The 12,602-nt window shown below is 54.7% G+C and overlaps 5 protein-coding genes across 5 annotated transcripts; 2 read left to right on the forward strand and 3 right to left on the reverse strand.

The window, feature by feature from the left end:
• Positions 1-29: 29 nt before the first annotated feature.
• On the reverse strand, positions 30-1,843 carry CABS01_08104 (major facilitator superfamily transporter; the record flags this gene model as incomplete). The annotated part of the gene is made up of 6 exons (XM_060541466.1): positions 30-200; positions 267-372; positions 449-701; positions 760-1,481; positions 1,549-1,577; positions 1,637-1,843. 6 exons carry the CDS (start codon positions 1,841-1,843, stop codon positions 30-32), a joined length of 1,488 nt encoding a protein of 495 aa, XP_060402270.1.
• Positions 1,844-2,999: 1,156 nt separating this feature from the next.
• Positions 3,000-4,700, forward strand: CABS01_08105 (uncharacterized protein; the record flags this gene model as incomplete). Its single annotated transcript, XM_060541467.1, has 1 exon — positions 3,000-4,700. The coding sequence occupies one exon, from the start codon at positions 3,000-3,002 to the stop codon at positions 4,698-4,700; it is 1,701 nt and encodes a 566-aa protein (XP_060402271.1).
• Positions 4,701-4,944: 244 nt separating this feature from the next.
• On the reverse strand, positions 4,945-7,137 carry CABS01_08106 (fungal specific transcription factor domain-containing protein; the record flags this gene model as incomplete). The annotated part of the gene is made up of 1 exon (XM_060541468.1): positions 4,945-7,137. One exon carries the CDS (start codon positions 7,135-7,137, stop codon positions 4,945-4,947), a length of 2,193 nt encoding a protein of 730 aa, XP_060402272.1.
• Positions 7,138-7,619: 482 nt separating this feature from the next.
• CABS01_08107 (peptidase family M28) lies at positions 7,620-9,296 on the reverse strand (the record flags this gene model as incomplete). The annotated part of the gene is made up of 3 exons (XM_060541469.1): positions 7,620-7,745; positions 7,798-8,939; positions 8,993-9,296. The coding sequence occupies 3 exons, from the start codon at positions 9,294-9,296 to the stop codon at positions 7,620-7,622; spliced, it is 1,572 nt and encodes a 523-aa protein (XP_060402273.1).
• A 746-nt stretch (positions 9,297-10,042) lies between these two features.
• CABS01_08108 (ZIP Zinc transporter) lies at positions 10,043-11,675 on the forward strand (the record flags this gene model as incomplete). The annotated part of the gene is made up of 3 exons (XM_060541470.1): positions 10,043-10,079; positions 10,183-10,380; positions 10,522-11,675. The coding sequence occupies 3 exons, from the start codon at positions 10,043-10,045 to the stop codon at positions 11,673-11,675; spliced, it is 1,389 nt and encodes a 462-aa protein (XP_060402274.1).
• Between the last annotated feature and the right edge of the window lie 927 nt (positions 11,676-12,602).

The raw sequence follows: 12,602 nt of genomic DNA on the forward strand, positions 1-12,602 counted from the left end.
CGTCCTATCATCAACCTATAAATCTCCCTTTAATGGGCATAAAATAGCGTGGCTTCAGAATTGCTTGCCCGAATCCTCCTGTTCTCTCTCACAAGCATCCACTTCATCAACCATGCACCAGCGGCGCAGGCCACACAAAACGCCGCACTGCTGGCCATAGGGATCACATATCTTGGGGCATCTGATGTGGGCCACAAGTACTGGCGACGTAGTTAGAGTACAGTTCCTCTGAACATTTCAAGGGGAAACAGGGGCAGCCGACTTACAGGTGTCCAGATAAAGCTAATACTAGCGCTGGTATTCACAATCGCCAGCGCCGAGGCCTTCTTCTCTCTCGTCTGTCCGCACGTACTTCCAACCCAGCCGAGCAAGCTGACCCCAAACAATGTCAGCTTTACTAGAATCACGACCATGTCTCAGCGAACCTGGTTTGGGCGGTTTTACTCACATCGAGTTTACACCATACGTGCCAATAGTAAACACCGTCATGGCGAAGTACCGAGCACCAGTGTTCATCGTCACGCAAGCCAAGATGAACCCGAAAGCAGCAACGGCTTTAGAAATGGTGATGTGCCACGTCCGCTCGTTGAAACGTCCAGAGCTCCACGCCCAGACGATGGATAGGATGCCAGCGATGAGGTATGGCGGACACGTCAGGACCAACGTAATCGTCGTGTTGAAATTTAGCGTTTGCACAATCGCTACATACAAGTTAGCTGGTGATGATCAAGAAGAACAATCTTCGGGATGAAAACTTACTGGGAAAGAAGTTCTTGAACCCATTCGTCGCAAGATGGCAATGCTGCATCCAGATAAACACCCACACCTTCGGATCGACAATCGCCTCGCGCAGACCACCCCAAGTACTACTCTGCATCTTCGCACCTACAGTATCCCTCTCAATCCTATCATGCGCAAGCTGTCGTTCCTCAGGCGTAAGCCACCTCGTCGTAAGAGGCTCATCGGGAAGCGTATAACAAGCCATCATGGCAATCACAAACGTCACCGCGCCCTGCAAAATGAATAACCACCGCCACCCCTCCAGCCCATGCAACCCTTCCATCCCGTGGAACACACCCGCAGCAATCAGCCCCGCAAACGCAGTCGCCAGAATATTCCCGGAATACAACACACTAATCCTCGTCGCGAGCTCCTTCCTGGTATAGAAGATGGACAGGATGTACAGAGCGCCGGGGTAATACGGCGCCTCGACGACACCTAGAAAGAAGCGCGTGAGCACTAGCCCTTTGTAATCCTTCACCACGGCCGTGAGGGCGGAGACCACGGCCCAGGCCATCATGAAGCCGCCCATGTACCAGGAAGGCCGCACGCGGGTTAGGATCATGTTGCTGGGGATCTGGCCAAGAATGTAGCCGACGAAGAGGATGGAGACGCTGGTGGAGTATTCGACGCTGCTGAGGCCAAGTTGCTTTTCGAGGCCGTTGAGTCGGGCTAGGGCTATTGCGTTGCGGTCGAGGTAGCTAGGTGGTGGTGTTAGTCGGTTGGTCCTCGGAGTCGACTTGGGGGCTCGGTGGAGGGAAGACTTACTTGAGCCAGTACATCAACCAAAGAGTTGGCTTCGTAGTTTAGAGTTAGATCATATTCGGACAAGTAGCTTGAGTCTCGAAGGTCATACCATCACCCAGAGATCCAACTTCCTCACGAGCTTGATCTCCGTAGGGTCAGTCTTGGCCGCAGCTCCAGAGTAATCGACCGCCACAGCAGGCCTCTTCTCGTCGTCCAGCACATGAGAATGCTCCTGGTGAAGGACCTGCTGTTTCTCAATGTCGGTTGGCGATTGCGCCGGAAGGCCCTTGGCCACAGTTTCCGTCTGCGTCGCCATCTTCACAATAGTTTTATCGTTGCTGCTAATCCTCAGCAAGAATAATAGAGGAGTTACAACAGACGATGGCAAGCAAGTTGAAGTGTTGAAGCAATGGATCAGGGTCACATCCAGAAACCTGGCCAAGGGTAATGAAGACGGTATATGTACAGCAATCTGGTGCAACGAAACCTCAATCCCCCCTCGGTTCCTCTTCCCCGCAACAACCCCGGATTTGGCATCCTTGGCTCCGCGATATCTGGTGGGGGCGCCGTAACGTGGTGGCAGGGTGGTAATCCATAGCTTTGGACCCAGAGTGATGCCGTTCCGCAAGGGTGCAGCACTACAGCCCGCGGAAGCGTAAAGCGGCAAAAGCGTAGTTCGGCCAGCGGCGCCGAATGCCGACGAGACACCTGGAGGAGTATGGAGAGCGGCCATGTCTCCGCGCACGCCACGAAGGATTATGGTTTCTAGTTGCCCAGCCACCGTCTCTCTCCAACTTCAGATTTCCGCCTTGGCATTTCTTTTCAGTTCTCCGCTGAAGCGTAGTATTGGGGATAATCTAGGTGGGCCGGATATGGCTCTTCTTACTCGTCCCTCTGGACACTGAGCCAATCAAATTATCCCCTATTGAGACGCTCCCAGTGCCGTGTTGGTTCTCCGTAAAGTATTGAGAGGCTGGAAGAGAAGAGTTATGGGGAGTTTTCGGCCTCGGTGGCCGCGCCGATGCTTCGGTCTGTGGTGCCGCCCCTCGTGGGCGTATCAACGTGATCAGCTACTGGACTCAAGTGAGGATCAAAGCTTTCTTGCTGAGTTGTTGGTATCATGCCATTTTGATTGGATCCGTCGCAATCTTGATGGATCGGTAGGATGATGCAGACAGATGAGATCCGTTTGAGGTCTTGGCTCGGTGCTAGGTCCGCAGGCACTGAGTCCGCAATCGGCGGTTACTGATGTCTTTGGATCCAGAAGATGGATCATGGTTATGTCTATTATTCTGAAGATATCCGTCGGCACATGTGAGCCAGACAGCTTGGGAAATCTTGTATGATAATACCGCGGACCGCGTTGAGGTCTGATTCCCCTTCCTTGATTTATTCCGCCTCTGCTCCTCGCCTTGCTCCTCTTATCTCCTGTCTCTACTCTTCCCCCTTCCTTCAACAGCGGCAATTTCAACATGATCGATAAACCCCCCATCAGAATCGGGAACGTCTCCGGCGCAACAGGCGACCATCCTCATGCCATGGCGCGCATGCTGCGCTCCGGCAACGTCCAAGTCATCACGGGCGACTGGCTCTCCGAGATGAACATCGCCTGGAACGCAATCACCAAGCGCGACGTCGACCCGAACCTCGGCTACGAGAACGGCTTCTACGAGCAGCTCGAAGAATGCATCGACGACATCATGACTAAGGACGTGCGCGTCGTGACGAACGCGGGGGCGCTCAATACCGTTGCGCTGTTTGACAAAGTTAAAGAGTTGTGCAGGAGGAAGGGGTATCCTGAAAGTGTAGTTGCTGCGGTTTTGGGGGATGATGTCTCTGGATTACTCCAGGACCCTTCAAGGAGGGGGAGTTTGAAGTTCCCGCACTTGGATCATCCAGAGACCACCCTCGACGATTGGGGTTTCGAGCCCTGTTGTGGCAACGCGTACATCGGGTGCTGGGGCATCGTGGAGGCTCTCAAAGCAGGCGCGCGCATAGTAGTCTGCGGGCGATGCACCGACGCTTCGCCAGTGATGGGCGCCGCGGCGTGGTACTACGGCTGGAGAGAAGACCAGCACCAGGAGCTGGCCGGCGCCCTACTCGCGGCGCACCTGATTGAATGCGGGCCGTATGTCGTGGGTGCCAACTTCTCCGGCTTCAAAGACTTCCTCCCGGAGCTGGTCGATCTCGCGTTCCCTGTGGCGGAGATTTCTCGCGGCGGAGAGTGCGTTATCGGTAAGACTACCGAGGGCGGCGGCCATGTTACGCGGCACACCGTCACGGCGCAGCTGTTGTACGAGCTGCAGGGCCATCTCTACCTCAACCCGGACGTAGTGGCCGACTTGTCAAGTGTCCGCGTCGAAGAGCAGAAAGATGCCGGGGAAGATCGTGTCAGAGTATGGGGTGCCAAAGGGCATCCGCCACCGCCGACAACAAAGGTCATGTTCGCTGCTGAAGGCGGGTACCAGGCCGAGGCGACATTTTACATCAACGGACTTGACGTGGACGAGAAGGTGACGATGATGAAAAACCAGCTAGGATACCTCTTCAAGGACAGCAACTTCAGCAGGCTGAGCATCGAGCAGTACGGAACACAAGCCCGAAACCCTAGCTCTCAGCAGGCGGGCACCGTGCAGCTTCGTGTCTTTGCGCAGGCGCGAAAGAAGGAGGATATTGCGGCCGTCAACTTCAAGATTCCGATCTATGCTGTGAGAATGCAGAGTTACCCCGGCTACCACATGTCGCTAGATTTCCGAACGATGGACCCGAAGCCGTTCATGGAGATGTTCCCGGCATTGGTACCACAGTCAGCTATCGATCATCAAGTGCTGCTGGCCTCAGGCAGGCCGATCTCCGTTGCTCCGCCTCAGAACACTGCGACGTATAAGATTGAGAGGCCATCCGCAGACACGGCAGAACCAATCGACATCATTTCCTTGGGCCCGACAGAGCTTGCTCCTTTGGGCAGCATTGTCCACGCTCGGTCTGGCGACAAAGCCGACAACTCAAACGTGGGCTTCTTTGTTCGCAATGAGGATGAGTATCCCTGGCTGCGGACTATCTTGACCGTGAGTCGGCTCAAGCAGTTGTTGGGTGATGACTGGTACAAGAATAATCCAAACCGGAGGGTCGAACGGGTTGAGTTCCCCGGCATCAATGCCGTACATTTGTGAGTCGAGCTGCTTCTTTCAGTATGAACATTGACTAATGAATGTATTAGCCGAATCCTGGACAACTTGAATGGAGGAATTGCATCCTCGGATAGAATAGATGGCTTGGGCAAGGGGATCGCGGAGTACCTACGGAGTCGATACGTCGAGGTGCCGCGAAGATTCTTACAGCGGGGTAGGATTTGAGGTATAATGCTAGCTTGTACGAATAATAGAAGAACGTATTTGCTTTCAATATCTTGTGACGCTAGAAGTAGCGACTCGGAGTTTCTCCCATTCCAAACAGCCAATCTTGGGAAAGTTGAGCAATAGCATCGCTGTGATACTGGTCATAGCAGATATTCTGCAGGTCCCCAAAACAGTCTCGTAGAGTCTCGTCGACTGTCATGTTAACAAAGTTCTGGCCAGGGCCTTGACCATACATGGCATCATTCAGGCCCATCTCCATAGCTTGAGATAGGTGCTCAGTCTCGCCTGTGGGCTGGTTGTTATAAGCTGGCTCATTCGATGATGAACCGTTTCCAGTTTGGGCTTCGACAATGTCTGCGACAACGGCGTCACTGAGGCGGTCGAATACTTCGGAGCAGTTGCGCGCCATGGCCCATCTCTCCGACACAGCCACCAGCACCTTTGAGCAGGCTCGGGTATCGTTGACCACCTGGCTGATTGTGGGAGTTGTTCGCAGCGTGGCTCTGGGCGTGTTGGCATTCGCGGGGTTCCGGCTTTGCATATGCTGGAGATGATTTCTCAGTGCATAGATGTAGGAGAGTCCTGCGATGAAGATGGAGTGAAGTGTCACCCAAGAATAGTTGATCTTTCTGGAGCGGTGCAGGTTAGCGTACAGCTTGATGGCCTCTTGCGAAGAGTCAAACATGTGCTGTAGCACGATGCTATTTCCAGTGGCATCGCATAGGGTGGGAGATGGGCGGAACAGCATCAAGATTCCGTTGTGGTACAGGAGATTGTACCATTCTGCCGAGCGGAAACTGGACCTGCTGGCGGGCGAGGTGAGCGGCGCCTCTGGGGGAATTAGTGGTAAGCTATTTGTCCCCTCGCGCCATGACTGGAGCTCTTCGGCGAGGGTGTTTCGACTATCTTCGTAGGTGACTGGGTCTCGTGCTATGTTCGCGCTGCGATGGAGGACGTTGAGAATCTTGCCGCAAATCATTCGGTACCTGACAATGTGAACGAAGATTGCGGTTCCAAGATGCCACTCTGGGGTCCTGAAAGAGGCCGTCGATAGTGAATTGGAAAGTGGGACGGGGCTTCCAGGCACATCGAAAGGCGGAAGGTCGACGTCGATATCCTCAAGCTGGATAGCCAGCGGCCGTCCCAGGATGAGACTGGCAATCCGATCCATCGATACCACACTCCAGAAACACCGTCTCTTGATTTCAACGTCTTCATGTCTTCCCTCCACATCCGCCTCGTCACCGGGTCGTGATGAAGAGACGGTATACGTCGACCCCTTGTGCAACCCCAGCTCGAAGCATGTCCTCGCCGCAACCCCAATCAGGTGCCAGACGCTGGTGCTCGTGTCGTGGGAGGTTGTTCCCATCCTGTATTGACAGATCAGAAGCAAGGCCTGAAGAGCAGTGATACCTCCGCGAGAGAGAACATCGCCCAATCGCGTCATGGCGCGTGTATAGTGAACCTCGGAATCCCAGAACCCGTTCCAGTTCAACTTGTAGACTTGTGCGGTCCCGATGGCAAGAGTCATGTCGACAAGAAAGCTATCGATCGGATTCCCCTTCTCTGGGTTTCCTACGTCGTAGACAACGTCTAGGGCCCGGTCCAGTGCTTTCGGTGAGAGAAACGGATAGCAAAGCCGGTCGTGACTGGAGTATGCATCTAGTATCTCTACCGTCATGCTCCTTGGTGGCAGACTGGTAGCTCCACTGGTGGGCACAAGGCTTCCCGTACGTCCATGATGGCGGGATGTTGAGCTTGGGTATTGGCCGACGGTATGACTAGGTGCCTCGGAAGACTGGCTATGAGACTGTAGCAGATTGGCGAGGAACAAACCGCTCGTCGAGCCGACAAAGTCTCGACCTCCACCAGCGCTGAGTGATAAATGAATGACCTGGCTAGCAATTTCTCCGCCCCCAGCAGCTGGTGCTTCAGCCTCATCAGTCTGTAGCCCCAGACTTGACGTCGTAGTCGGAGTCGCAAGCCTCTCATCCGCGGTGTCTGCTTGGCGTTGCTGCTCGGCCAGTCGCCCGGTCAGATTATCGTTCTCTGCCTGTAGGTCTCGTATATGCTGCTCAAGCCTCTCGACGTCCTGCCGACGAAGTTGTATCTGGTGCTCCCTCGCGGCATAGGTACACTGGACGTTGATCCGGGAACAAGGGGCGCATGAAGGCCGGGTGCGGTCGCATTTGACCTTTCGGCGGTGACAGCGCTGGCATGCGCCGGTCCGGCTGACTGAACCAGAGGGCATTGGGTTCGATGTCAGGTCAGTGGTTCAAGGAACGGCCGACATTTCAAGTGTCGGCTTCAAACGGATTACCCATGGTATCGAAGTTGGATGTGAATGAGGGATGCCAAGAGCGTGGGATCCAGCGAGGTGGGAAATCTGGGGTAACTAGAACGTCTCCGCTCTCCGGGGGCTCCTCAACCAACCACCCCGCGCCTCCGCTTTCTACGCCGGTGGATCCCTGAGTTCTTCCTCGGTTTCTTCATAGTTACATTCACGGTCGGATAAACGTATACAGAGATCATTGTTCTCACTTACACGAAGGCAAACATCGTCATTCAATGCGAAATCGTTGTCTATGAAGCATGTAATACTATGAAAGCGCGCCAAGAAACCCCATCCTCCGCACCAACACCGGACACAACACCTTGATACACTCCGGTCCTTATATGCTAGATAGTGTACACTAATCCTTCATACCGTTGACAAAACTTGACTTCTTACACCTAGATGAAGAGCTTGCTGCCATGGTACTTGGCCTTCTTTGAGTAAGTGGAGGCGGCAGCCGCCTTGGTACGCTCAGGGAATCCCTTGAAGGAAACGGCGTAGGTGGCGACAGAGTGAGAAACCAACTAAATCGCCTGTCAGAAACATGCATAAAGGTCAGGATTTTGCGATACTCACCTTGGTATTGATCTCCCAAGCAGTCAAGTTAACGTTGCCGACATCGTCGCACAACTGGTGGTAGCACGGGTCGTACCAGTCGCCGGCCTTGCCGCCGAACAGCTTGGCCTCCTCTTTGGTCTTGATGCCCTCAGCACCGGTAGCAATACCACCGCCGGGGATGCCATTACGGATGAAAGCGTCGTAGTCACTGCGACCGTCGAACGGAATAAAAGTGTAAGCAAGGTCGTGAGCCTTGTACCAGTCCACGTAGAGGTCACGCAGCTCCTCGGAGCCAGTGGGGTTGACAGCGTTCGTGGCGTTGTAGACCTGGTACGCGTAGTTGGGGCTGCCAAGCATGTCGTAGTCCATGAAGAGACGAATCTTCTGGTTCTCCTCCTCGGGCAAGACGTCAACGTAATAGTCAGAGCCGAGAAGACCCTCCTCCTCACCTGCCCACCAGGCGAAGCGAACGCAGTTGTTGACGCTGAACTTGGTCAGCTGAGTGGCGATCTCCAAGAGACTCAAGCTGCCAGAGCCGTCATCGTTGATGCCAGGTCCCTCGGCAACACTGTCACTGTGTCCACCGAGCATCACGCAGTTGTCCGGGTCGCCCTCGATAGTTTGGGCAAGGATGTTGGTGGTCTCAATGGTGTTGACAACCGCATCAATGTAGGCAATAGCGTCGACGGATTCGCCCTTGCCCAGCTTCTCGAGAATGGGCTTAGCATCGTCACCACCCAGACCAAACGTGGCAATGTGGTCGGGAGAAGGCGTTCCAAGGGTGCCATGCACGGTCTCGGTCTCGTAGTTGTACACGACGGCCGCGATAGCACCAGCCTTGCCGGCCTGCTCGCTCTTGGCTCCAAACGCACAGGTGCCGCGGCGGATGAAGGCGATATTTCCCTTCACCTTGGAGGGGTAGTCGGAAGCGTCGCATCCATTGTTCTCGACAAAAATGAGGTCGCCGTATACGGGCTCCTTATCCTTCGTGGGTGGGGTCAGAGCCATGGGAGAGGCTGACTTTGGCACATCGTTTCCGATGACGAGGCGCGACTCGAAGACATTGCCTGAGACGGCAGGGAAGGTCTGGTTCCAGATCTTGTAGTAATCGCCCAGCTTCGCGAGCTCGAAGTAGATGTACTCCAAAGTTCCGAGGTGACCTATACGACTGGTAAGCACGAAAGATAGCGAGTTGCTGGGGAGACGGTCGTACCATCGCTGCCAATGACACGCGTGGGGTGGTTGTACTCCTCCTCTCCCAACTTGGCGATATCGTAGAGGTCCTTTGCGCGCGCAAGCAGGTTGTCGGCCTTGATGGTATCCTGAAGAGCCTCAGTCTCAACCAAGGGCTTCTTGGAAGACGACGAGGACGCGGTGGATGGGGATGTTGCGACGACAGGTGCATCGTCGGCAATCATCGGCGCTTGTTGTTCAGGTACCTGCATCTGCATCTGCAGGGCGGACACACCACCAAGCAGGGCCAAACCGGCCAATTGTAGTCGACGAGCTCCAGCCATGATGTTCGATACCTCAGTTCGGAACTTGAGTTGCAAAGGTGAGGTTGAGACGGGGTTGGGAAGCTGTGTGTCACAGACCTGGGGGGGTCAGAGCTGGGTCTCAGTCGGGGGACCTGGGGAGCTGTTGCGATAGACGACCGATATCGCGAATCGGTTAGTCACGTTGCCGAGGCCCACCATTCGTCATAGCTCTTATCTTATCGAGCACAGCTGACATAATTTGTCTGGCCGATAAGACATGAGCGCCCAGCCTCCACAGGGGGTGTCTTTTGATTCTGAAAACGGCCCCTCGCTTCACTGGGCGATTACGTTGTTAGCGCAGATTGCAGCTGTCAAGGTGGCCCCGTCACCCCTGCTGAACAGCAAATCCAAGGGGTCAAACGGCCCCCGTGTGCGCATGTTTTCATAGGGGGAGACACGGGGTTGAAGATCAGGACACAGTGGACCGGGGGGGAAGCTCCATGCAGTTCAGGAGCTCCGCCCCCCTCCAAGCACCCCCAAAGGGCAAAGGGCCCGCCTATCCTGTCTCTCGGTGCTGCTCACCACCGGGCACTTTTACACTTCTTTCGGGACCCGCGTTTCCCAGGGCGCACCTCAGACTTGGGACGAAGCCGAAGCACGATCCGTCTCCCTTCTCTGTCCCTGTTTTTAGGTTCTGTCTCCTTGAACCATCTCGTCTGCATCTTTTCCCCGGTGCAGAGCCGCCATGGTATTGTGCCAGACATCATCAACGTCCGCTGTCCAGAATGGGTGATATAGGAGCCACGGGAGTTTGGCCGAGAGGTAGGTACTATCCCAAGATATCCAGCGACGAGGGGGACAATTCCCCATGCGAAGCTAGATATGTCGATGTGGCCTTTTTGCTAACACATGCCACGTCCCGAAGATGCCGCTTCCTGGGCCTCGATACCGACTGAATTCCTCCTCGCCGAGCTATCCAAGCGACATGGACCTCCAGTCACGAATGCCGAAGCTGCTGCGGCAGAGGCAACGAAGCCACAATGCGGTTCATCTAGAAAGGAGTCCTACGATACCGCGCTGCATATTGGCGCGCTGATCTTGATATTGGCGCTGAGTACAATCTGTAAGCGACACGTTTCTGGTTTCTACAACTCGACGATACCTGGCGAGACCATGATGGCCTGCGACGGAACACTCGGGAGGTGTTCCCGCCCAAGCTCTTGGTTCAATGTCATTTGATGGAGCGCTTGCTAATGATTGATAGCATGCGGAATTCCACTACTCCCCAGAAGAACCTCCAAAGGCCGACCGCAGAGCATAATTCTCTTCTACTGCCAGCACTTCGGCACCGGCGTTCTCCTCGCAACGTCCTTCGTCCACCTCCTCCCGACCGCCTTCACCTCACTCACCGACCCGTGTCTCCCGTTCGTCTTCAACAAAGGCTACCCCCAGATGGCAGGCTTGATTGCTATGGTGGCAGCACTCTCCGTCGTCGCGCTCGAGTCCTACCTAGCCACCCGCGGGGCCGGTCACTCCCACTCCCATTCACACGAGTACGAGTACTGGGACGACGAAGAGGGCAGCGGGCATTCTGCAGCAAACACGCATGCCGCAGGAAGCTTGGCATCGCACAGACACGGCTCTCACCGGCCGGAAGACATCAGCCTCGATAACATGGATTCTACTCAGGGGCTCATGGCCGGCGCATCGCCTTTGCCGAGCTCGACGCCGACGCGTGCGAAAGCGAACGATAGCCTTGCCAACGGTCGAGATAGCTTTGACGACGACGACGAATCGGACATTGACCTTGATGTCAATGAGCTGGACCCGACCCCCGCCAACGAGCCTAGACGCCGGAGCTCACCCGGCATCCGTCCCAAGATTACAGTTACCCCCGGCGCACCCCAGATCGTCACGGAAGAGGAGCAGAGCAAGCTTCTCCGCCAATGTCTGCTACTAGAAGGAGGCATTCTCTTCCACAGCGTCTTCATCGGCATGGCCATTTCAGTCGCGACGGGCCCGACCTTCATCGTCTTCCTCATCGCCATCAGCTTCCACCAGACATTCGAGGGGCTCGCACTCGGCAGCCGAATCGCCGCCATCCAACTGCCCCGGTCCTCGGCGCGGCCATGGCTCATGGTTCTCGCGTTCGGAGGCACGACGCCGCTCGGTCAGCTCATTGGTCTCATTGTGCATAATCTGTACGACCCCATGAGCCAGACCGGGTTGCTGATGGTTGGGTTCATGAACGCCATCTCGGCTGGGTTGCTCCTCTTTGCTGGACTGGTCCAGCTGCTAGCCGAAGATTTCCTCTCAGAGAAGAGCTACAAGATTCTACAGGGGCGGAAACGGCTTAATGCCTACATGGCTGTGGTTGGCGGAGCATCACTCATGGCCATTGTCGGAGCGTTTGCCTAGAAAATATGGGCGTACTACAGCGAGATATCATCACAGCAATACTGCTAATACACTGATTTTGACCAACTCAACATGCTAAGGAAGGTTACGAGACTTGTTATTGACTTACGTTTAGGCGGGCCCTCACTATACAACATAACACATACCCAAAAGCAAGGAAGAGCAGACAATACCATCCTTCCACGACGAACAAAAAGCAAAAGATTAACCCGAAGAGTGGCTATGCCAATCGCGGTGAGGATTTGAGCCTCACGCGGGGGTCGAACCCGCAACCTTGAGATTAAGAGTCTCACGCTCTACCGATTGAGCTAGCAAGGCGGGTTATTGGAAGCTGATCCGATGGACCTGCTGGTTTGTTGGAAGCAGTTGGCAATTGAGTCATTAAGAAGGGTTGGAAGTTGCAATGTGAAGAGATTTTTACCAATTTTTCTTTCGATAAAGTGGGGCGGGCCCGGTGCTCCGGTTTTATGTGTGGTTTTTGTGGTCTGTGGGCCGGGACTGGCTCCGTACGTGACTACCTCCCAGGGTTGTGCATGTGTACATGAGATATGTTGATTGTCGGGGATATGTGCTGTGAGAATGATTTGAATCTTTCTCTCATCTTAGGTTTTGTCTATCCTCAAAATTGAATCCCAGGGGTGGCGCGTTGAAGCGATGAGTTGGGATGATTGAAGCTTACACGGCCTCTCCAATGCTGTGCCCCATGACAGTGGCAATCGCGAGCCTTTTCAGAACGCCCACAGGATTGCCCAATGTCTCAATACAAGAAGAAGAAGCATGAGAGAGAGAGCAAACTTCCACCGATCACCCCATGTACCCAGGCCAGCCATCGCAAGTTGATTCAGACCAAAGATTTCAATATTTGAGTTGGCAGGTTAGTGAATATGAGAAGTACATAGACGTACCATAGACAAAGGTCGTTCCTTG

This window comes from Colletotrichum abscissum (assembly GCF_030869225.1).
Source record: "Colletotrichum abscissum strain IMI 504890 chromosome Unknown Scaffold_18.1, whole genome shotgun sequence".
Classification (NCBI taxonomy): Eukaryota; Fungi; Ascomycota; class Sordariomycetes; order Glomerellales; family Glomerellaceae; genus Colletotrichum; species Colletotrichum abscissum.